At 42.9% G+C, this 22,083-nt stretch overlaps 1 protein-coding gene across 1 annotated transcript in view; it reads right to left on the bottom strand.

Moving 5' to 3' along the window:
- LOC145410660 (zwei Ig domain protein zig-8-like) overlaps window positions 1-22,083 on the bottom strand; it is a 36,920-nt gene that overhangs the window by 6,922 nt on the left and 7,915 nt on the right. The window contains exons 3-5 of the mRNA XM_080280774.1: window positions 5,006-5,127; window positions 1,127-1,215; window positions 384-482 (exon numbers count right to left, since the gene is read on the bottom strand). Of these exons, the coding sequence (XP_080136900.1) occupies window positions 384-482; window positions 1,127-1,215; window positions 5,006-5,127 (310 nt within the window). The remainder of the gene's footprint in view (window positions 1-383; window positions 483-1,126; window positions 1,216-5,005; window positions 5,128-22,083) is intronic.

Raw genomic sequence — 22,083 nt, forward strand, 5'->3', positions numbered from 1 at the left:
TGGATCGTTTCTTACTGGCCTGGTGACCTACTGAGACATTGTTTTTTTGCTGACTTGGTAACCTACTGGGATTTTTTTTAAACTGACCTTGTGACCTACCAAGACATTGTTTTTTACTGACCTGGTGACCTTGTGTCCTGTAATGATCTAGTTATTACTGACCTGGTAACCTATAATGACCTGGTTACCCATAATGACCTGGTAACCTATATTGGTCTGATGACCTGTAATGACTGGGTGACCTACAATGACCTGTAGTGACCTGGTGACCTATGATGTCCTGGTGACTTGTAATGACCTGGTGACCTATAATGACTGGTGACCTGTAATGACCTGGTGACAATGACTTGGTGACCTATAATGACCTGGTGACCTGGACGTACCTGGTGACTCTGACGGTGTAGATGTCCTGCATTTGAGCTGAATGGTGCTGCCCGCCCTCACGTACCGCTGGTCAGACCCCTCCATCAAAGTCGCTGCCTCTGTACATCACCATTACATTAGTACATACGGCACATCTGTACATAATTACACTTAGGTTACTCTCAGGTGCTGTATATCAAACCTTTGCATTGACGTAATGAAATTTATACGTTAGTCTCAGAGCACTTTTGTAATATTAGAACGTATAACAGATTTACATTTAAGCAACACCTGTAATTAAGTAACACATGTACCTGACCTTTACATAATTGCCAGTACAGTACATAGATTACATTTGTACACGTGGATAACATTTGTATTTGTATTTTTAGTCTTTTAAACTACTGGAGACGCTTTGTAATTTATGGAATGCATTCTTGCCACATATAACCTTGGATCAGAGTTAAATTGAGTCGGTCTTTGGCTGTGTGTGTGTGTGTGTGTGTGTGTGTGTGTGTGTGTGTGTTTTAGGGAGAATATAAACCGTAAAGAAAGTGTATACAGTACGAACTAATAAGAGAAGTGGTGTATTAAAATTCACTAACCGAAAACGTTGATCGAGAATATGACAGGTGCGAAGCTTGATTGTATATGTATGTATGTATATATGTATGACGTGTACATCAAGAAAATTCGTACACAGAGAGAGAGAGAGCAGAATAACAGACTTGAATAACGAACACATACATTGAAATCTACTGACCTAAGACGTTGAGGGTGAAGATGGTGGAGATGCGAGGGTCTGTGTTCACCTGGCACTGATACTCCCCAGAATCCCTCACCTGGCTGAACCTGAAGACGTGAGAGAAATTACCTGTAGTCACCTGGTTGCTTATTACCTCACCTTTTACCTTTATGACTTACCTGTCAACTCCTGCATTGTTTCTTACCTTAGCTACCACCTTTATTCTTTAACTGGGTCACGTTTTTTTTACGCCGGTTATTACCTTTATTATTTACTTGTCAGTGTCTGCATCGTTACCTCACCTATCACCTTTATTATTTACCTGCCAACATTTGCATTATTGAAAAGAACCTCACCTCACCTTTATTATTTACCTGGCTTTTCGTTACCTCACCTACCCTCTTTATTTACCTGCCTCATATTTATTACCTCACCTATCACCCTTCTTATTGACATGTCAACCTCTGCAAAACGAAATGTTATCGAAAATCACCTCACGTATCACCTTTTCCTGTCAACCTTTGCACACGAAATCCTGTTGAAAGTTACCTGTGTGTTTATTACGCTTCTGTCACCTGTTTATTTACATGTATTTACCTGTATGGATAAGACATCACCTTTAGTTATTTGGTTCTTTATTACCCCACCTTCCACGTTCATTACCGTAATTAATTTGTTAGCTAGTTCCTCGTTTGGTACCTTAATTATAACTATTATTTTATTGCCTCGCCTCACCTGTTTGTTAACTACTTCATTAGCTGTTGTATCATCTGGCACCTTAATTGAATAAAATTTGTATCGTTTATTACCTCGCCTGCTATCAACATTAATTACTTCGTTAGCTAGCACGTCATCTGGCACCCTAATTAAAATATCGCCATTATTACCTCACCTGTCGGCTTTAATAATTACCTTGTTAGCCAATATTTCATCCAGTACTAATGTAAAAAGTTTTATTTATTTTTTTTTTCCTCGCCTGCCGTCTTCATTAAGTATCTTAGCTAATTATCATCCGGAACCAAAATTATAAAGTCCGCTCATCCCATTAGTGTAAGTCTTTTTTTATTCTTGCTATTTCCAAATTATTTTAATCACCTTGGAGTCTTGATAAGGAAGCGTTTACCTGAGTAGCCATTATATCACCTGACACCTTAATTACCTGAGAGTCAGTATCCCACCTGGCACCTCATTAACCCCTTCTCCACGATGGCTCTTTGTTATATTGCAATCTCCAGGCGGCTTTTGTATAGCTTTTGGAAAGATCTCTCGAAGTGAAGGGGTTAATGAGGGTCTATCTATCGTCTGTCTATCGTCTCATGTACGAAAAGTCTCTCCTAAGCTGAATAAAACAGTCATCTCGATCCACCTCAATCAGGACACCTGGATTAATTATCTAATTACCTGCGATACCACCTGACACCTTAATCACCTGGTCAGCCACAACATCACATGCCAGCCATATTACCTGTTAATCCTTTCAGTATTAGGTCGTCCTTTTTATTTATTTATTTTTTGCATTGAAAGGGGTGGGAAGAACCTCCATGAAACTATTTTATTTAAAACTGTGTCCTCAGAGCTACAGAAAATAATTGGGTGGCAGAAAGAATAAGGGAAAAAAGATACGTCCTCATGTTGAAGTGGTTGATATTACTACAGTCGTATTCCCTACTGTAAAGTGAATGAGGGAGTAATTTAAGTAGTTCCACATCTAACCGTAAGTGGAGAGTACAATAGGCGACAGTATTAAGTGCGTTTCCATACTTTTGAACGCAATTGTACTTCACCTAATCTCTGTGCTAGGAAGTAGTACATTTGAGATTACTTTTTTCAAGGTTATAGTACCCGTTACCACTTTACTTATTTACTGGTAATTACTTTTTTTCTATGGTGGAAGGAAAACTTTTTAGAAATTGGATCGCACTTTTTTTTATTTCTTGAACTTATGCGTGCTTTTAAAATTATTTATTACCTTGCGATTACGGCAGAAAAATGTAGGTTGAGACGCAGCGCTTGTAGTGTTAGGGAGAATTATTAGTCAGATAATTATGTGATTTGAACGCTGAAAAATTGTAGTCGCAAGATATGATTACTGTAAATTATCAGAAAGTTGGTGAATATTCTAACGAGGGCAATTTGCATATATTAAGGCCCATGATGATTAAAAAGTCGGGCTATTTTTGAGATTTTAGATATGTAGTTTAAGTATGTGTATGTGTGTATGTATATGTATGTGTAATTATGTATGTATGTATGTATGTTTGTATATATGTTTCTCGTACACATATGTATGTAATCATGTATACTTTGGTAATAGAAAATGCTGTGTGAGTTAATCATGTGCATAGCAGTTGAAATTTGTATACGTGATAGGTGATTATAGAAATGTATATATGCAGTTGTGTATTTATGTATGCGTGTGTGTGTGTGTGTGTGTGTGTGTGTGTGTGTGTGTGTGTGTGTCACCTAATCGCACATACCATACCAATAAGAGAGACAATATTAAAAATAAATCCTGTGCATAACCATCGAGATATATAACACTTAAAGTTGACCAGCGTTACTACGGCACTAAGCGCTTCAGCCTACATAAAATATTTTCGTTTGATCCGGACTGAGAAAAAAAGGAAAAAAAAAAATAATCCGCTCTCTGGAATTATATTAACATTTCACTGCCTAGCCACTGCATTTCACACTCAATTATGAAGCTGTTGGAAGCCAATGTTTGTGGCATCATTTATATTTCAGTCATTCTTTTGTAATTTTAACTTTTTGTAATGGTGTGTCTTTGTTTCCGTCCTTCCCTCCTCTGTTCCTCTTTCTTTCCTTCCTCTCTTGCTCCTTCCTTCATTCCATCCATCCTTTCTTCCTTCCTTCCTTCCCTTCTGTTCTGCTACTTTTTCACCTGCTTATCTTCCTAAATTCACTACCTACCCATCTTTCTTCCTACCTACCTTCCTATGTACATTCCTGCTCCCAGCATCCACTTTCTTACCATCTTTATTTACCTGCTCGCTTTCTACGTCCACCTGCCTGTCTTCCTTCCCAGTTTTCCCCGAGCCAGGCTGCCTACATTTCTCGTTCTACCTTCAAAACATTCCTCCCTCATTCCGGGCATCCTTTCTTCGTTCCTGTCTCCCTCTCTCCCTCCAGTACTTCCATTGTTCCTTCAGCCTTCCTTTCATCCTTCCATCGTCCTTTCCTTTCATCCATCCATCCTTCCTTCTTTCCATCCTTCCTTCTTTCTGTTCTTCTTTCCTTCCTTTTCCTTTCTTCCTCCCTTCCAGGCCCACCTGTTTACCTATCACCTTACATTTCTGCCTGCCATCCTTCTCCGTTGCTTACCGTCCAAAATCCACAGGCTGTCAGTTTTCCACCTCTCCAGTCCCACCTGCTACTCCGTCTTCCTTGTGTCCAATCCTTCTTACTTATCGACTATAGTTCTTTCACCTCAACTTGGCTCAGATTTATGTCGTTTTGCAGCTCGTTTCATGTAGCTCAGTAGCCTAATGCGACGATATTACGGCTCTCCATCCTCTCCATAGCATTGATTCCTTACTAGCATCGTATTCTAGTGTTAATGTCTTACTATAACTTGGTGATCAATAAAGAATGTAAAAGGATGACAATTTTAGGCCAAGTTAGAGTAAAAACGGTATATCAGACCTACTTTCCCTCCTGCTTGCTTTCCATCTTGTCAACTTCCCCTCCTGTCTACTTTCCCTCCTACCTACTTTCCCTCCTGCCGACTTTCCCTCCTACTTTCCCTCCATCCTACTTTCCCTGCTGCCCACTTTCCTTCCTACCTACTTTCCCTTCTACCTACTGCCCCTCCTGGCTACTTTCCCTCCTACCTGCTTTCCTCCAACCTACTTTCCTACCTTCCCTGCGCTGCCTCACCTGATTTGCAGCGTCCAGTTCTCGGATCGCTCTGCGTGGAGGGCGAGAAAGCGCTGGTCTGAGGCGAACGTTTGCACACCTGAAGTCAGCACGTGTAGGTCCCGACGCCTTATCCACGACACCTGGGGAGAGAGGGTAGGCAGGAGGTTAGGCAGGAGATCAAGCAGGTACTTGAAGGTGAAAAAAATTGGTCTTCGAGTACAGGTGAATGTGGACCAAAACATTCCTCTGTACTTTATTTATATCAGTTTAATTGCGACGTAGTTTGCATCAGGAACATACAAGAGGATTTCTGGTTATAATTTACTGAATAAATCGCCAACAAGGAGGCGTGACGAAGCTTACCACTTAGACTACTACCCCATGTCCAACGTTCTTTACCTGATTTATTGGAGAAATTAATAAAGTGGGCGAGTCGGTAACTGTGAGAGGCTATTAATATTCTGCTCATTTAGCGCCGTTGTTGTCAAAGCCTATTTATACAGCATTGTCCAGGTAAATACTATCGCTAATAATGAAGTACAAGCGGGTGATTAGCGATATTCATGCCCCATATTACCACACCGACACGGACTGGTCATGGATGCAGATTTAGGCTGAGTACACAACGTTTAGCACTTCACTACGCTGAGTCATTTATTTTATTTATTCATCTATCTGTCTGTCTATCTGTTTATTTACCTATTTACTTATTTATTTTATTTCCATGGTTATATTCAGGGTGATTTTGAACTGAAAGGATTAGACAGCCATCAGTTCCTACCGTCTTATTTTGTAATGGCCTCGTCAGAGTTAAATAATAATCTTGTAACAGCAATATTAACTCCAAAAAGACATTATAGGATTGAAGGGGTTAACACTCAGGCTCCTCTCACTCGCTTTCAGCTGAACAAAATCGTCTGGCGTTCGAAGGAATAGGATACAAGAATCGTCCTGATCATGAGACGGTTTATGGCACAGGATTAACACACACATAACTCTCGTGGCCAAATAAAATCGTCTGACGTATATATGTTTGTATTATTATTATTATTATTATTATTATTATTGTAACCCCCCAAAAATATTTCTTGGCCCAGACCAGCTCCGCGATTGCCTGCACGTAATGCTGATAAAAATCTGGCAGAGAGTGTGCGTGTGTGTGTGTGTGCGTGTGTGTGTGTGTGTAAGAGAGAGAGAGTATGTGTGTGTGTGTTTCTCTCTCTCTCTCTCAGAACATTGGGTAATAAATTTTGAGGTTCGAATTAGAGCGTACTGTATTTATAACCACATTATTTTTACCTTGACAATAAAATGCTCTCTCTCTCTCTCTCTCTCTCTCTCTCTCATCACTTCTATTCAGTCTCTCATCGTCACTCACCCACCCGCCCTCAATCACGTACTGTCATACTTACACCCACTCGCTCACAATCTCTCACACACTCTCTCACTTTTTCTCACGTTCAGTGTTAATCTCTTACAGCAACTGAGGATTTAAGAGAGATGGGAATTTTAGCCAAGTTAAAGTGAATGGAGAATGGTTCAGTCGTCTCACCCTCACAGTTCGAGAGAGAGAGAGAGAGAGAGAGAGAGAGAGAGAGAGAGAGAGAGAGAGAGAGAGAGAGAGGCGGGAGGATGTGTAGGCGGAGCAAATGGGTGAGAAAATGGGTGATGGAGAATAGAACGGTTGAGAGAGAGAGAGAGAGAGAGAGAGAGAGAGAATGGAAGCGTGGGAGGTAGAATGCGGAAACAGATTTTCTGCTCGTGGACGTTAATGGGAAGTGATGAGGGAGGAGGTGTGTGTGTGTGTGTGTGTGAGAGAGAGAGAGAGAGAGAGAGAGAGAGAGAGTGGAGGGGAGAAAAGAGAAAACAGGTTTTCTGCGAGTGAACGATAATAGGAAATGATCGGGCGAGAGAGGGGGTGTTCATTTGAGAGCGAGGGGGAGGGGAGCTGAGAGGGAGAGAGAGAGAGAGAGAGAGAGAGAGAGAGAGAAATATTAAAAGAACCAGAGCATGAGTGTTCGTGAGCTAAAGGAGGGGCGTAAAAGAAAGTAACAAAATAAAATTCTCAGAGAGTGCAAAAAAGCAGAAGGAAACGTAAGAAAAGGTTAAAATGTAAGTTATAAATATAAGTTGGAAGTATGAGAGAGAAAATACGAGCTGCTTGTGAAACTTGTAAAGTGTGTGCGTAGTGATTATAATTAAAAGTGTCAGGCTTGTATAGGTCACTGTCAGAGGAATTTATCGTCTGGCATTTGCTAGAAAAAAAAAAATATTAGACTAGTACCGAGTTAATAATGATATATATATATATATTTTAACTCTGGCTCGTGTGACTCACTTTCAGCGGAATAAATAGGGTGGTGTTAATTGGAATAGAATTTTGTGTCCGCAGTGGTAGCGTGAAATGAATCTCCTTTACACTCTCGAACGTGAAAGATCTCCCCAGAGGTCATAATACTTTGCCTTGACTAGCCGAATATTTTAGTTGGGTCACCTGCTGTCTGAAGGAACGCGGTTTCGATTCCAGGCTGGTGCTGGGAAGAGCTTCTGTGAATTTCGCCAAAGTAGACTTGGCTGATTTTCCACAGTAACCCCCGACATGTCATAAGCATACCCATACAAATACCAGTGCACTAGTCAGTTTGGAGGGTGTGTATTAGTGCCGAAGCGGTGACATGTGAAGGTGTATGTATGTGTGAGGAGCTTATGGCCAAAGGTGGAGTCATTAAAGAAAAAATGTTAAGAAGTGAAAAAGTATATGGGCGAATGTTCCTGCTTTAAAAAGTGTATCAGTATATGTAAAAGTTTGTAGGCAAAAGAGTAGGGGTTAATGCGTCTCATCCATCCCTTTTCTTCCCCATTTACTCCTCCCCTCTCCCCCCTCCCTCTGCACCCCTCATTCCCTCTCCCACCATCTCTCCATCTGCTTGTCATCCGCCCCCCCCCTCCCTACCCCACTCACTCCTTTCCTTATCCTTTTCCCCTAAACACCTTCTCTATCCCCCCCTCCCACCATCATTGCTCCTGCCTCTCATCCACCCCTTCTCCATTCACTCCTCCTCTCACCCCCCTCCCTCTGCTCCCGTTCCCCCTCCCCAACCCCCTCTCCCACCATCACTCCGTCTGCCTCTCATCCCCTCCCCCTTCCCCCATCACTCCACCTGCCTCTCAGCCCCACTCGAGGCGACAAGGCCACTTCAGCACGACGTTCATATTTATAGCTAGCGGAGGCCCCCCCCACCCGACACTTCAGTCATGTCCCCACCTTCTTACCCCGTCACGGAACGCCAAACGAGCCTTTACCTTCGCACGTGCGGAGAAAATGCATCTCATGTTACCTCACGTCACCTCACAACAGCACACCACACCACACCACACTTAACTTAGCCTCATCTCACCTTACCTCACCCATGTCTTCACCACCTCATCCCGTCATGGAGCGCCAGAGGAACCTTCATCTTCGCACGTGCGGAGTTAATGCATCTCACCACACCACACCACAACACACCACACCTAACTTGGCCTCATCTCACCTTACTCATGCCTCCACCACCTCATCCCGTCATGGAGCTGCAGACGAGCTTTTCTTTCACATGTGGGGGGTCAAACGTGCTTAATCTACGAGGATTAGGATTCGTCACACTCGAACGTATGCATAACTCATGAAATCGTGTCAGGTAAAAGCAAGTCGAGAGCAGTAATGATCGATAATTCCAGTTTCCAAGGCACTAATCGGGATGAAGGGGTGAGTGATTTGCCCATTGGTTCGAATCTGTTATATGAAGCAGGGGAGTCTTATGTGAGGTTTCGAACGCAGCCTAAGCTCCCAGAGGTAATGGGCTTGTGTGAAAAAAGTAGACAGCTAACGATTGATTTAATTAGAAGTACGTGGGTAGATATTGTGTGTGTGTGTGTGTGTGTGTGTGTGTGTGTGTGTGTGTGTGTGTGTGTGTGTGATTATTAGCGCATTTAATCAGGCAAAGATTCCCAACTCCTATCAGCTCAGTTGATGGCCAAGGGTAGTCAGATTAAGGGGTGAATAGACAAGTAACCAAGGAGGCTCAGTTTTAGCCCAGGAATAAAGCTGATTAAATTTCATGGAACCACAACATAATATTCAAATTGTGGGTGGCCCAGTTCCGTCAGATAAACACAAATTTACAGAAGAATTAGTGTTGTTTTTGTTAGCATTATAATTTTTCGTTTGCTTCGTGTTTACTTCAGTTCGATAGCACGATAGTCATTCTCTCTCTCTCTCTCTCTCTCTCTCTCTCTCATCTTTTGTCTGCCTCTGTGCTCTCCATGTCTTCTGCTTGCTTGAACCTTAGTGGGAACGACCTTGCTTCTCCTTACGTCTCAGGCTAACTCCTTCTTTCCTTTCCTTCCTTCCTTTCTTCCTTAAATCCTTCCTACCTTTCTCCGACGTTTTTTTCTTTCTTTCTTTCCCCTTCCTCACCTTTTCCCTTCCAGTTCCATTTTCCTCCTCCTAATTCTTTTCACCATTTCCACCCCTTTTCCTTCCTTCTTCCTTTTCACCTCCTTCCCCCTTCTCCCTCCTCCAAGTTCTTTCCATCATTTCCTCGCTTCCTTCCATTTTCTCCTTCACCCCCCCCCTCTCTCTCTCTCTCCCCTCCTTCCCATCCTAAGCCTTCCTTTCCTCTCTCACCCCCCCCTCTTCATTTGCTCCAGTTTTTGTTTTCCGTTTGTCTTCCCACATTCTTCTCTTTCATTCTTGTCCCCTCCTCTCTACTCTCACCTCCTTGCCCGTCCTCGTACCCTCTCTCCCCCCCCTCCTCTCCTCCCCCCACGACTCCCTTCTTCCTCTCCTCCCCTTACCCCTCCCACTCCTGTCTTCTCAAGGGCCAGTTTAATTCCCAGCTCAAGTAACAACTAAAGTTCAAACTCAAGTGTCGATTCGAAGTCCCAACACACGTACCAGCTTAAGTCCAAACACACGTACCAACTTAAGTCTTAACACAAGTACCAACTCAGGTCCTAACTCAAGCGCTAAATTAAGTCCCAACTCAAGCGCCAACTTAAGTCTCAACTCAAGCGACAACTTAAGTCCCAACTCAAGCGCCAACCTAAGTCCCAACTCAAGCACCAAATTAAGTCCCAACTCAGGCTCCAACCTACATACATAAGTCCCTACTCAAGCGCCAACCTCAGTCCCAACACAAGCGCCAACGTATGTCCCAGCTCAAGCACCAACCTAAATCTCAACTCAACCTCCAAGCTAAATCCCAATTCAAGTGCAAACTTAAGTCCAAACTCAGGTGCCAACTCAAGTCCCAACTCGAGTGCCAGCTTAAGTCCGAACACAAGTGCCAATTTAAATCCCAACTCAAGTACCAACTAAAGTTCAAACTCAAGTGCCAACTGAAGTCCCCACACAAGTCCTAAAACAAGTACGAACTCAGGTACTAACTCAAGCGCTAACCTAGGTCCCAACTCAAGCGCCATCTAAGGTCTCAACTCGCGCCAACTTAAGTCCCAACTCAAGTGGGAACTAATGTCCCAAATCAAGTGCCAACGTAAGTTAGAACTCAAGTGCCAGCTTAAGTCCCAACTTATGAGTCAACTGAAGTCCCAACTCAGGCGCCAACTTACGCTGCATCTCAAGCACCAACATTAATCCCAGCTCAAGTGAAACATTAAGTGCTAACTAGGGTCAAAACCCAAGCGCCAATGTAGGTCCCAACTCAAGCGACATCTTAAGTCCCAACTCAAGGGACAACTTAAGTCCCAAACCAAGCGCCAACCTCAGTCCCTACTCAAGAGTAAACTTAAGTTCCAACTCAAGTGCAAAATTAAGTCCCAGCTCAAGTGCCAACCCAAGTCTCAACTTAAGTACCAACCCAAGTCTCAACCCAAGCGCCAACCTAAATCCCAACTCAAGCGCAAACTTAAGTCCAGACTCAGGTGTCAACTTAAGTCCCAGCGTAAGTGCCAACGTGCCAACTCAAATACCAACTTACGTCTCAACTCAGACGCCAAAATAAGTCGCAACTCAAGCAAAAAATTAAGCACCAACTCAAGTACCAGCTTAATCTCAACTCAAGGGCCAGCTTAGGTCCCAACTCATAAACCAACTTAAGTTCCAACTCAAGCACCAACTTAAGTCCAAACTCAAGCACCAACTTAAGTCTCAACTCAAGTCCCAACTTGAGTCCCAAATGAAGTGCCAACGTAAGCTCCATCTCAAGTGCCAACATAAATGCTAACTCAAGAGCTAACTTTATTGCCATCTAAAGCGCCAAGTTATGTTGCAACTCAAGCGCCAACGTAAGTCCCAACTCAAGTGACAACATTAGTGCCAACTGAAATGCCAACTTTGGTCCGAACTCAAGCGCCAACTTGAGTCCCAGCTCAAGTGACAACTTAAGTCCCAACTCAAGCGCACACACGTCTCAACTCAAGGTCAAACTTAAGTCCCAACTCAAGCGCCACCTTTAGTCCCAACTTAATGGCGAGCTTAGGTCCCAGCTCAAGCACCACCTTAAGTTCCAATTCAAGCACCATCTTAATTTCCAACCCAAGCGCCAACTTAAGTCTAAACTTACGTGCCAACTTAAGTCCCAAATCAAATGCCAACGTAAGCTCTAACTCAAGTGCCAACGTAAATGCCAACTCAAGAGCTAACTTGAGTGCCAACTAAAGTGCCAACTTATGTTGCAGCTCAAGCACAAACATAAGTCCCAACTCAAGTGACAACGTAAATGCCAACTCAAGTGACAACGTAAGTGCAAACTCAAATGCCAACTTAGGTCCGAACTCAAGCGCCAACTTCGGTCCCAGATCATATGATAACTTAAGTCCCAACTCAAGCGCCATCTTTGGTCCCAACTCAAGGGCGAGCTTAGGTCCCAACTCAAGCACCATCTTAAGTTCTAGTTCAAGCATCAGCTTAAGTCACAACTCAAACGCTAACTTAAATCCAAACTTAAGTGCCATATTAAGTGCCAACGTAAGTGATAAATGCAGATGTAAGTGCCAATTCAATTGCCAGGGTAAGTGCCCACTAAAGTGCCAACTCAAATGCAAACTTAAGTGAAAACTCAAATGCCAGCTTAAGTGCAAACTCAAGTTGTGACATAAGTGCCCACTCAAGTGTTAACTTAAGCTCCGACTCAAGTGCCAACTTAAGTCCCAAAACAAGTGCCAACTTAAGTCCCAAAACAAGTGCCAACTAAAGTCCCAGCACCTCAGTTTAAATACCAACTCATTGATTAACTAAAGTTTAAACTCAAGTGCCAACTCAAGTCCCAGCACAGGTTTCACTTGGGTCCAGACACAAGTACCAGTTTAAGTCCTAACACAAGTACGAACTCAAGTCCTAACTCAAGCGCTAACTTAAGTCCAAACTCAAGTGCCAACTTAAATCTCATATCAAACGCCAAGATATGTCCCAAACCAAGTGCCAACGTATGTCCCAACACAAGCACCAACCTATGTCCCAACACAAGGGCCAACCTACGTACATAAGTCCTTACACAAGAGCAAATTTAAGTCCGAACTCTAGTGCAAAATATAGTCCCAACTCAAGCGCCAAATTACATCCCAACTCAAGCGCCAACTTAACTTCAAACTCAAGCGCAAAGGTAAGTCCCAACTCAAGCGCTAATCTTAATCCCAGCTCAAGCGCAAACTTAAATCCCAACTCAAGTGCAGACTGAAGTCCCAACTCAAATGCAGACTTAAGTCCCAACTCAAGTGCCAACAACTTATGTCCCAATTTAAATGCCAACTTGACTGCCTTATATAGCAATTAAGTTGCACCTAAGTAGAAGTGCAAACTTATGTGCCGTAAGTGGCGCTCATATTCCATTTTAGTACCACTTAATTTGCACTAAAGTGCCACTTAAGTTCCGCTTAAGTTCCACTTAAATTCCACTAAAGTTCCACTTAAGTGGCACTTAAGTTGCATTTAAGTGGAACTTGAGTGGTTCTTAAGTCTCTTAAGTGGCACTTAGGTGGCACTTAAGTGAAACTTAAGCGCAACTTAAGTGGCACTTAAGTTGCACTTAAGTGCCACTTAAGTTGCACTTAAGTGCCACTTAAGTTGCACTTAAGTGCCACTTAAGTTGCACTTAAGTGCCACTTAAGTTGCACTTAAGTGCCACTTAAGTTGCACTTAAGTGCCACTTAAGTTCCACTTAAGTGCCACTTAAGTTGCACTTAAGTGCCACTTAAGTTCCACTTAAGTGCCACTTAAGTTCCACTTAAGTGCCACTTAAGTTCCACTTAAGTGCCACTTAAGTTCCACTTAAGTGCCACTTAAGTTGCACTTAAGTGCCACTTAAGTTCCACTTAAGTTCCACTTAAGTTCCACTTAAGTCCATTGTAAGTGCTACTTAAGTCCCATTTAAGTGCTACTTAAGTGCCACTTATGTGCTACTTAAATGCCAGTTTATTGTCACTTAAGTGCCACTTTTGTGCCACTTCAGTGCAGCTTAGTGCCACTTAAGGGCAACTTTTAAATGGCACAAGTGGAACTTAAGTGGCACTTAAGCGGAGCTTAAGTGGCACGTAAGTGCAAATTAAGTTGTACTAAAGTGGACCATGAGTGCTACTTACGGCACATAAGTTGGCACTTCCACTTAGGTGCCACTTAAGTGCTACTTAAGGCACTTAATTTGACATTTAATTTGGGACAACTTGTTGGCACTTGACTTTGGACTTTAGTTACAACTTGAGTTGGGACTTTAAGTTTGCGCTTGAGTTCGGTCTTAGGTTGGCACGAATTGGGACTTAAGTCTGCACTTTAGTTGGGACTTAAGTTTGCACTTGAGTTGAGATTAAGATTAGCGCTTTGAGTTGGGACTTAGGTTGGTGCTTGAGTTGGGACTTTCGTTGGTGCTTGAATTGGGACTTAGGTTTGCGCTTGAGTTTGAACTTAAGATGGCGCTTGAGTTGGGATTTAATTTGGCGCTTGAGTTGGGACTATATTTTGCACTTGTTTTCGGACTTAAGTTTGCTCTTGTATAAGGACTTATGTACGTAGGTTGGCCCTTGTGTTGGGACATAGTTTGGTGCTTGTGTTGGGACATCGGTTGGCACTTGGGTTGGGACATATCTTGGCCTTTGATATGAGATTTAAGTTGGCACTTGAGTTTGGACTTCAGTTAGCGCTTGAGTTAGGACTTTAGTTCGTACTTGTGTTAGGACTTAAATTGGTACTTGTGTCTGGACCCAAGTGGAACCTATGTTGTGACTTGAGTTGGCACTTGAATTTCAACTGTAGTTGGTCCTTGAGTTGGGATTTAAACTTACGTGTTGGGACTTTAGTTGGCACTTCTTGTGGAACTTAAGTTGGCATTTGTGTTGGGACTTAATTTGGCACCTGAGTCGGAGGTTAATTTAACACTTGAGTTGGCACTTATGTCACAACTTGAGTTTGTACTTAAGCTGGCATCTGAGTTTTCACTTAAGTTTGCATTTGAGTTGGCACTTAAGCTGGCATTTAAGTTGACACTTACATTGGCAATTGAATTGGCACTAACATCTGCACTTATCACTTACGTTGGCACTTGATATGGCACTTAAGTTGGCACTTAAAATTGGATATAAGTTCGCGCTTGAGTTGGGACTTAACCTGATGCTTGAACTAGAACTTAAGTTGGTGCTTGAGTTGGGACCTAAGCTCGCCCTTGAGTTGGGACTAAAGATGGCGCTTGAGTTAGGACTTAAGTTATCATATGATCTGGGACCTAAGTTGGCGTTTGAGTTCGGACCTAAGTTGGCATTTGAGTTTGCACTTACGTTGTCACTTGAGTTGGCATTTACGTTGTCACCAGTTAGACTTATGTTTGTGCTTGAGTTGCAACATAAGTTGGCACTTAAGTTAAATCTTGAGTTGGGATTTACGTTGGCACTTGAGTTGGAGCTTACATTGGCATTTGATTTGGGACTTAAGTTGGCGCTTGGGTTGCGACTTAAGTTGATGCTTGAATTGGAACTTAAGTTGGTGCTTGAGCTGGGACCTATGCTCGCCATTAAGTTGGGGCTAAAGGCGTTGCTTGAGTTGAGTCTTAAGTTTAACCTTGAATTGACACTTGAGTTGGCGCTTGAGTTGGGACTTAAGTTGTCACTTGAGCTGGGACCCAAGTTGGCGCTTGAGTTCGGACCTAAATTGGCATTTCAGTTGCCACTAATGTTATCACTTGAGTTGGGACTTATGTTGGCGCTTGAGTTGCAACTTAACTTGGCGCTTTAGATGGCACTTAAGTTAGCTCTTGAGTTGGCATTTACGTTTGCACTTGAGTTGGCGTTTACGTCTGCACTTCATTTTGGACTTAAATTGGGACTTGGGTTGAGATTTAAGTTTGTGTATGAGTTGGGACCTAAGCTGGCCCTTGAGTTGCGATTAAGCTCGTACTTGAGTTGGTGATTAATTTTTTGCTTGAGTTGCGACTTATTCTGGTGCCTGAGTTGAGACCTAAGTTGGTATTTGAGTTAGCACGTTGTCACTTAAGCTGGGACTGAAATTGACACCTGAGTCTGGACTCTAGTTTGCGCTTGAGTCGGGACTTAGGTTGGTGCTTGAGTTGAGACTTGGGTTGGCACTTGACTTGGAACTTAGGTTTGTGCTTCAGTTCGGGCTTTGGTTGGTGCTTGAGTTGAGACTTAGCTTTGCGCTTGAGTTTGAACTTAGGTTGGCGCTTGAGTTGGGATTTAATTTGGCGCTTGAGTTGGGAGTATATTTTGCACTTGAGTTCAGACTTAAGTTTGCTCTTGTGTAAGGACTTATGTACATAGGTTGGCCCTTGTGTTGGGACTTAGTTTGGTGCTTGTGTTGGGACATAGGTTGGCACTTAGGTTGGGATATATCTTGGCCTTTGATATGAGACTTATATTTGCACTTGAGTTTGAACTTAAGTTAGCGCTTGAGTTACGACTTGAGTTCGTACTTGTGTTAGGACTTAAATTGGTACTTGTGTCTGGACCAAAGTGGAACCTGTGTTGGGACTTGAGTTGGCTCTTGAGTTTGAACTTTAGTTTGTCCTTGTGTTGGGATTTAAACTGACGTGTTGGGACTTTAGTTGGCACTTGTTTTGGGAATTAAGTTGGCACTTGTGTTGGGACTTAATTTGGCACTTGAGTCGGAGCTTAAGTTAACACTTGAGGTGGCACTTATGTCACAAGTTGAGTTTGCACTTAAGCTGGCATTTGAGTTTTCACTTAAGTTTGCCTTTGAGTTGGCACTTAAGCTGGCATTTAAGTTGACACTTATATTGGCAATTGAATTGGCACTTACGTCTGCACCTATCACTTACGTTGGCGCTTGATATGGCACTTAAATTAGTACTTAAGTTTTGATTTAAGTTGGCGCTTGAGTTGGGACTTAACCTGTTGCTTGAACTAGAACTTTAAGTTGGTGCTTGAGTTGGGACCTAAGCTCGCCCTTGAGTTGGGACTAAAGATGGCGCTTGAGTTAGGACTTAAGTTATCATATGATCTGGGACCTAAGTTGGCGCTTGAGTTCGGACCTAAGTTGGCATTTGAGTTTGCACTTACGTGTTCACTTGAGTTGGCATTTACGTTGTTACTTGAGTTGGGACTTATGTTTGCCGCTTATGTTGCAACTTAAGTTGGCGCTTTAGTTGGCACTTAAGTTAACTCTTGAGTTGGCACTTACGTTGGCACTTGAGTTGGAGCTTACATTGGCATTTGATTTGGGACTTAAGTTGGCACTTAAGTTTGGACTTAAGTTTGCACTTGTGTTGGGACATACGATGGTGCTTGAATTGGAACTTAAGTTGGTGCTTGAGCTGGGACCTAAGCTCGCCATAAACGTGGGACTAAAGGTGGCGCTCGAGTTGGGTCTTAAGTTTGGCCTTGAATTGACATTTGTGTTGAAGCATGAGTTGGGTCTTAATTTGTCACTTGACCTGGGATCCAAGTTGGCGCTTGAGTTCGGACCTAAATTGGCATTTGAGTTGGCACTAATGTTGTCACTTGAGTTGGGACTTATGTTGGCGCTTGAGTTGTAACATAACTTGGCGCATTAGATGGCACTTAAGTTAGCTCTTGAGTTGGCATTTGCGTTGGCACGAGTTGGAGCTTACGTTGGCACTTCATTTTGGTCTTTAGTTGAGACTTAAGTTGGTGCTTGAGTTTGGACTTAAGTTGGTGCTTGAGTTGGAACTTATGTTGGTGTATGAGTTGGGACCTAAGTTGGCCCTTGAGTTGCGATTAAGCTGGAACTTGAGTTGGTGCTTAATTTTTTGCTTGAGTTGCGACTTATTCTGGTGTCTGAGTTGAGACCTAAGTTGGTATTTGAGTTGGCACGTTGTCACTTAAGCTGGGACTTAAGTTGATACCTGAGTCTGGACTTAAGTTTTGGCTTGAGTTGGGACATAGGTTGACGCTTGAGTTGAGATTTGGGTAGGTGCTTGAGTTGGGACTTTGGTTTGTGCTTCAGTTGGGACTTTAGTTGGTGCTTGAGTTGAGACTTAGCTTTGCGCTTGAGTTTTAACTTAAGTTGGCGCTTGAGTTGGGATTTAATTTGGCGCTTGAGTTTGGACTATATTTTGCTCTTGAGTTCGGACTTAAGTTTGCTCTTGTGTAAGGACCTACGTACGTAGGTTGGCCCTTGTGTTGGGACTTAATTTGGTGCTTGTGTTGGGACATAGGTTAGCACTTGGTTTGGGACATATATTGGCCTTTGATATGAGATTTAAGTTGGCACTTGAGTTTGGACTTAAGTTAGCGCTTGTGTTAGGACTTGAGTTCGTACTTGTGTTAGGACTTAAATTGGTACTTGTGTCTGGACCCAAGTGGAACCTATGTTGGGACTTGAGTTGGCACTTGAGTTTGAACTGTAGTTGGTCCTTGAGTTGGTATTTAAACTGACGTGTTGGGACTTTAGTTGGCACTTGTTTTGGGACTTAAGTTGGCACTTGTGTTGGGACTTAATTTGGCACTTGAGTCGGAGCTTAATTTAACACTTGAGTTGGCACTTATGTCACAAGTTGAGTTTGCACTTAAGATGGCATTTGAGTTTTCAGTTAAGTTTGCATTTGAGTTGGCACTTAAGCTGGCATTGAAGTTGACACTTACATTGGCTTTTGAATTGGCACTTATGTTTGCACTTGAGTTATCACTTACGTTGGCACTTGATATGGCACTTAAATTGGCACTTTAGTTGGGATTTAAGTTGGCGCTTGAGTTGGGACTTAACCTGATGCTTGAACTAGAACTTAAGTTGGTGCTTGCCTTGGGACCTAAGCTCGCCCTTGAGTTGGTACTAAAGATGGCGCTTGAGTTCGGACCTAAGTTGGCATTTGAGTTTGCACTTACATTGTCACTTGGGTTGGCATTTACTTTGTCACTTGAGTTGGGACTTATGTTTGCGCTTGAGTTGCAACATAAGTTGGCACTTTCATTGGCACTTAACTTAGCTCTTGAGTTGGCACACGTTGGCACTTGAGTTGGAGCTTACGTTGGCATTTGATTTGGGACTTAAGTTGGCGCTTGGGTTGACACTTAAGATGGTGCTTGAATTGGAACTTAAGTTGGTGCTTGAGCTAGGACCTAAGCTTGCCATTAAGTTGGGACTAAAGGCGGTGCTTGAGTTGGGTCTTAAGTTTGACCTTGAATTGACACGTGTTGGCGCTTGAGCTGGGACCCAAGTTGGCGCTTGAGTTCGGACCTAAATTGGCATTTGCTTTGGCACGAGTTGGAGCTTACGTTGGCACTTCATTTTGGTCTTTAGTTGAGACTTAAGTTGGTGCTTGAGTTTGGACTTAAGTTGGTGCTTGAGTTGGAACTTATGTTGGTGTATGAGTTGGGACCTAAGTTGGCCCTTGAGTTGCGATTAAGCTGGAACTTGAGTTTGTGCTTAATTTTTTGCTTGAGTTGCGACTTATTCTGGCGTCTGAGTTGAGACCTAAGTTGGTATTTGAGTTGGCACGTTGTCACTTAAGCTGGGACTTAAGTTGATACCTGAGTTTGGACTTAAGTTTTGGCTTGAGTTGGGACTTAGGTTGACGCTTGAGTTGAGACTTGGGTTGGCGCTTGAGTTGGGACTTTGGTTTGTGCTTCAGTTGGGACTTAGGTTGACGCTTGAGTTGAGACTTGGGTTGGCGCTTGAGTTGGGACTTTGGTTTGTGCTTCAGTTGGGACTTTGGTTGGTGCTTGAGTTGAGACTTAGCTTTGCGCTTGAGTTTTATCTTAAGTTGGCGCTTGAGTTGGGATTTAATTTGGCGCTTGAGTTTGGACTATATTTTGCTCTTGAGTTCAGACTTAAGTTTGCTCTTGTGTAAGGACTTATGTACGTAGGTTGGCCCTTGTGTTGGGACTTAGTTTGGTGCTTGTGTTGGGACATAGGTTAGCACTTGGGTTGGGACATATATTGGCCTTTGATATGAGATTTAAGTTGGCAATTTAGTTTGGACTTAAGTTAGCGCTTGAGTTAGGACTTGAGTTCGTACTTGTGTTAGGACTTAAATTGGTACTTGTGTCTGGACCCAAGTGGAACCTATGTTGGGACTTGAGTTGGTACTTGAGTTTGAACTTTAGTTGATCCTTGAGTTGAGATTTAAACTGACGTGTTGGGACTTTAGGTGGCACTTGTTTTGGGACTTAAGTTGGCACTTGTGTTGGGACTTAATTTGGCACTTGAGTCGGAGCTTAATTTAACACTTGAGTTGGCACTTATGTCACAAGTTGAGTTTGCACTTAAGATGGCATTTGAGTTTTCAGTTAAGTTTGCATTTGAGTTGGCACTTAAGCTGGCATTGAAGTTGACACTTACATTGGCTTTTGAATTGGCACTTGAGTTATCACTTACGTTGGCAATTGATATGGCACTTAAATTGGCACTTTAGTTGGGATTTAAGTTGACACTTGAGTTGGGACTTAAGCTGATGCTTGAACTAGAACTTAAGTTGGTGCTTGCCTTGGGACCTAAGCTCGCCCTTGAGTTGGTACTAAAGATGGCGCTTGAGTTCGGACCTAAGTTGGCATTTGATTTTGCACTTACATTGTCACTTGAGTTGGCATTTACTTTGTCACTTGAGTTGGGACTTATGTTTGCGCTTGAGTTGCAACATAAGTTGGCACTTTCATTGGCACTTAACTTAGCTCTTGAGTTGGCACTTATGTTGGCACTTGAGTTGGAGCTTACGTTGGCATTTGATTTGGGAGTTGGCACTTAAATTTGGACATAAGTTGTCGCATGGGTTGGGACATCAGATGGTGCATGAATTGGAACTTATGTTGGGACCTAAGCTCACCCTTAAGTTGGGACTAAAGGTGGCGCTTGAGTTGTGACTTAAGTTTGACCATGAGTTGACACGTGTGTGCGCTTGAGTTGGGACTTAAGTCGTCACTTGAGCTGGGACCTAAGTTGGCGCTTGAGTTCAGACCTAAGTTGGTATTTGAGTTTGCATTAATGTTGTCACTTGAGTTGGGACTTATGTTGGCACTTGAGTTGCAACATAACTTGGCGCTTAACATGGCACTTAAGTTAGCTCCTGAGTTCGCATTTATGTTGGCACTTGAGTTGAAGCTTACGTTGGCACTTCATTTTGGATTTAAGTTTGGACTTGAGTTGAGACTTCAGTTGGTGCTTATATTTGGACTTAAGTTGGTGCTTGAGTTGGAACTTAAGTTGATGAATGAGTTGGGACCTAAGCTGGCTCTTGAGTTGAGATTAAGTTGGTACTTGAGTTGGTGCTCAATTTTTTTGCTTGAGTTGCGACTTATTCTGGCTCCTGAGTTGAGACCTAAGTTGGTATTTCAATTGGCACGTTGACACTTAAGCTGGGACTTAAGTTTACACCTGAATGTGGACTTAAGTTTGCGCATGAGTTGGGACATAGGTTGACGCTAGAGTTGAGACTTGGGTTGGGACTTGAGTTGGGACTTAGGTTGGCGCTTGAGCTGGGACTTAATTTTGCACTTGAGTTGTAACTTATGTTTGCTCTTGAGTAGGGACTGAGGTTGGCACTTGGTTTGGGACTTAAGTTGTCGCTTGAGTTGAGACTTAAGTTGTCGCTTGGGTTGGGACTTAATTTGTCGCTTGAGTTGGGACATAAGATGTCGCTTGAGTTTGGATCTACATTGGCGCTTGGGTTTTGACCCAAGTTAGCACTTAATGTTTCACTTGAGCTGGGATTAATGTTGGTGCTTGAGATGCAGCATAACTTGGCGCCTGAGTTGGGGCTTAAGTTGACTCATAAGTTGGGACTTAAGCTGGCATTTGAGTTGTAACTTACGTTGGCACTTGATTTGGGGCAGTATTTGGCACTTGAGTCGGGACTTAAGTCTGCACTTGAGTTGGGACTTAAATTTGCGCTTGAGTTGGGATTGAGATTAGCGCTTGAGTTGGGACTTAGTTTGGCACATGAGTTGGGACTTAGGTGGGTGCTTGAGTTAGAACTTTGGTTAGTGCTTGAGTTGGAACTCAACTTTGCTCTTGAGTTTGAAGTTAAGTTGGCGCTTGAGTTTGGATTTAATTTGGCGCTTGAGTTGGGACTATATTTTGCACTTGAGTTCGGACTTAAGTTTGCTCTTGTGTAAGGACTTATGTACGTAGGTTGGCCCTTGTGTTGGGACATAGTTTGGTGCTTGTGTTGGGACATAGGTTAGCACTTGGGTTGGGACATATCTTGGCCTTTGATATAAGATTTAAGTTGGCGCTTGAGTTTGGACTTAAGTTAGCGCTGAGTTAGGAATTGAGTTCGTACTTGTGTTAGGACTTAAATTGGTACTTGTGTCTGGACCCAAGTGGAACCTGTGTTGTGACTTGAGTTGGCACTTGAGTTTGAACTTTAGTTGGTCCTTGAGTTGGGGTTTAAACTTACGTGTTGGGACTTTAGTTGGCACTTATTTTTGTACTTAAGTTGGCACTTGTGTTGGGACTTAATTTGGCACTTGAGTCGGAGCTTAAGTTAACACTTGAGTTGGCACTTATGTCACAACTTGAGTTTGCACTTAAGCTGACATTTGAGTTTTCACTTAAGTTTACATTTGAGTTGGCACTGAAGCTGCCATTTAAGTTGACACTTACATTGGGAATTGAACTGGCACCTACGTTTGCACTTGAGTTATCACTTACCTTGGCACTTGATATGGCACTTAATTTGGCA

The sequence above is a fragment of the Coenobita brevimanus genome, chromosome 86 (genome assembly GCF_032717465.1).
Source record: "Coenobita brevimanus isolate Jiangsu-jjx chromosome 86, ASM3271746v2, whole genome shotgun sequence".
Taxonomy (NCBI): domain Eukaryota; kingdom Metazoa; phylum Arthropoda; class Malacostraca; order Decapoda; family Coenobitidae; genus Coenobita; species Coenobita brevimanus.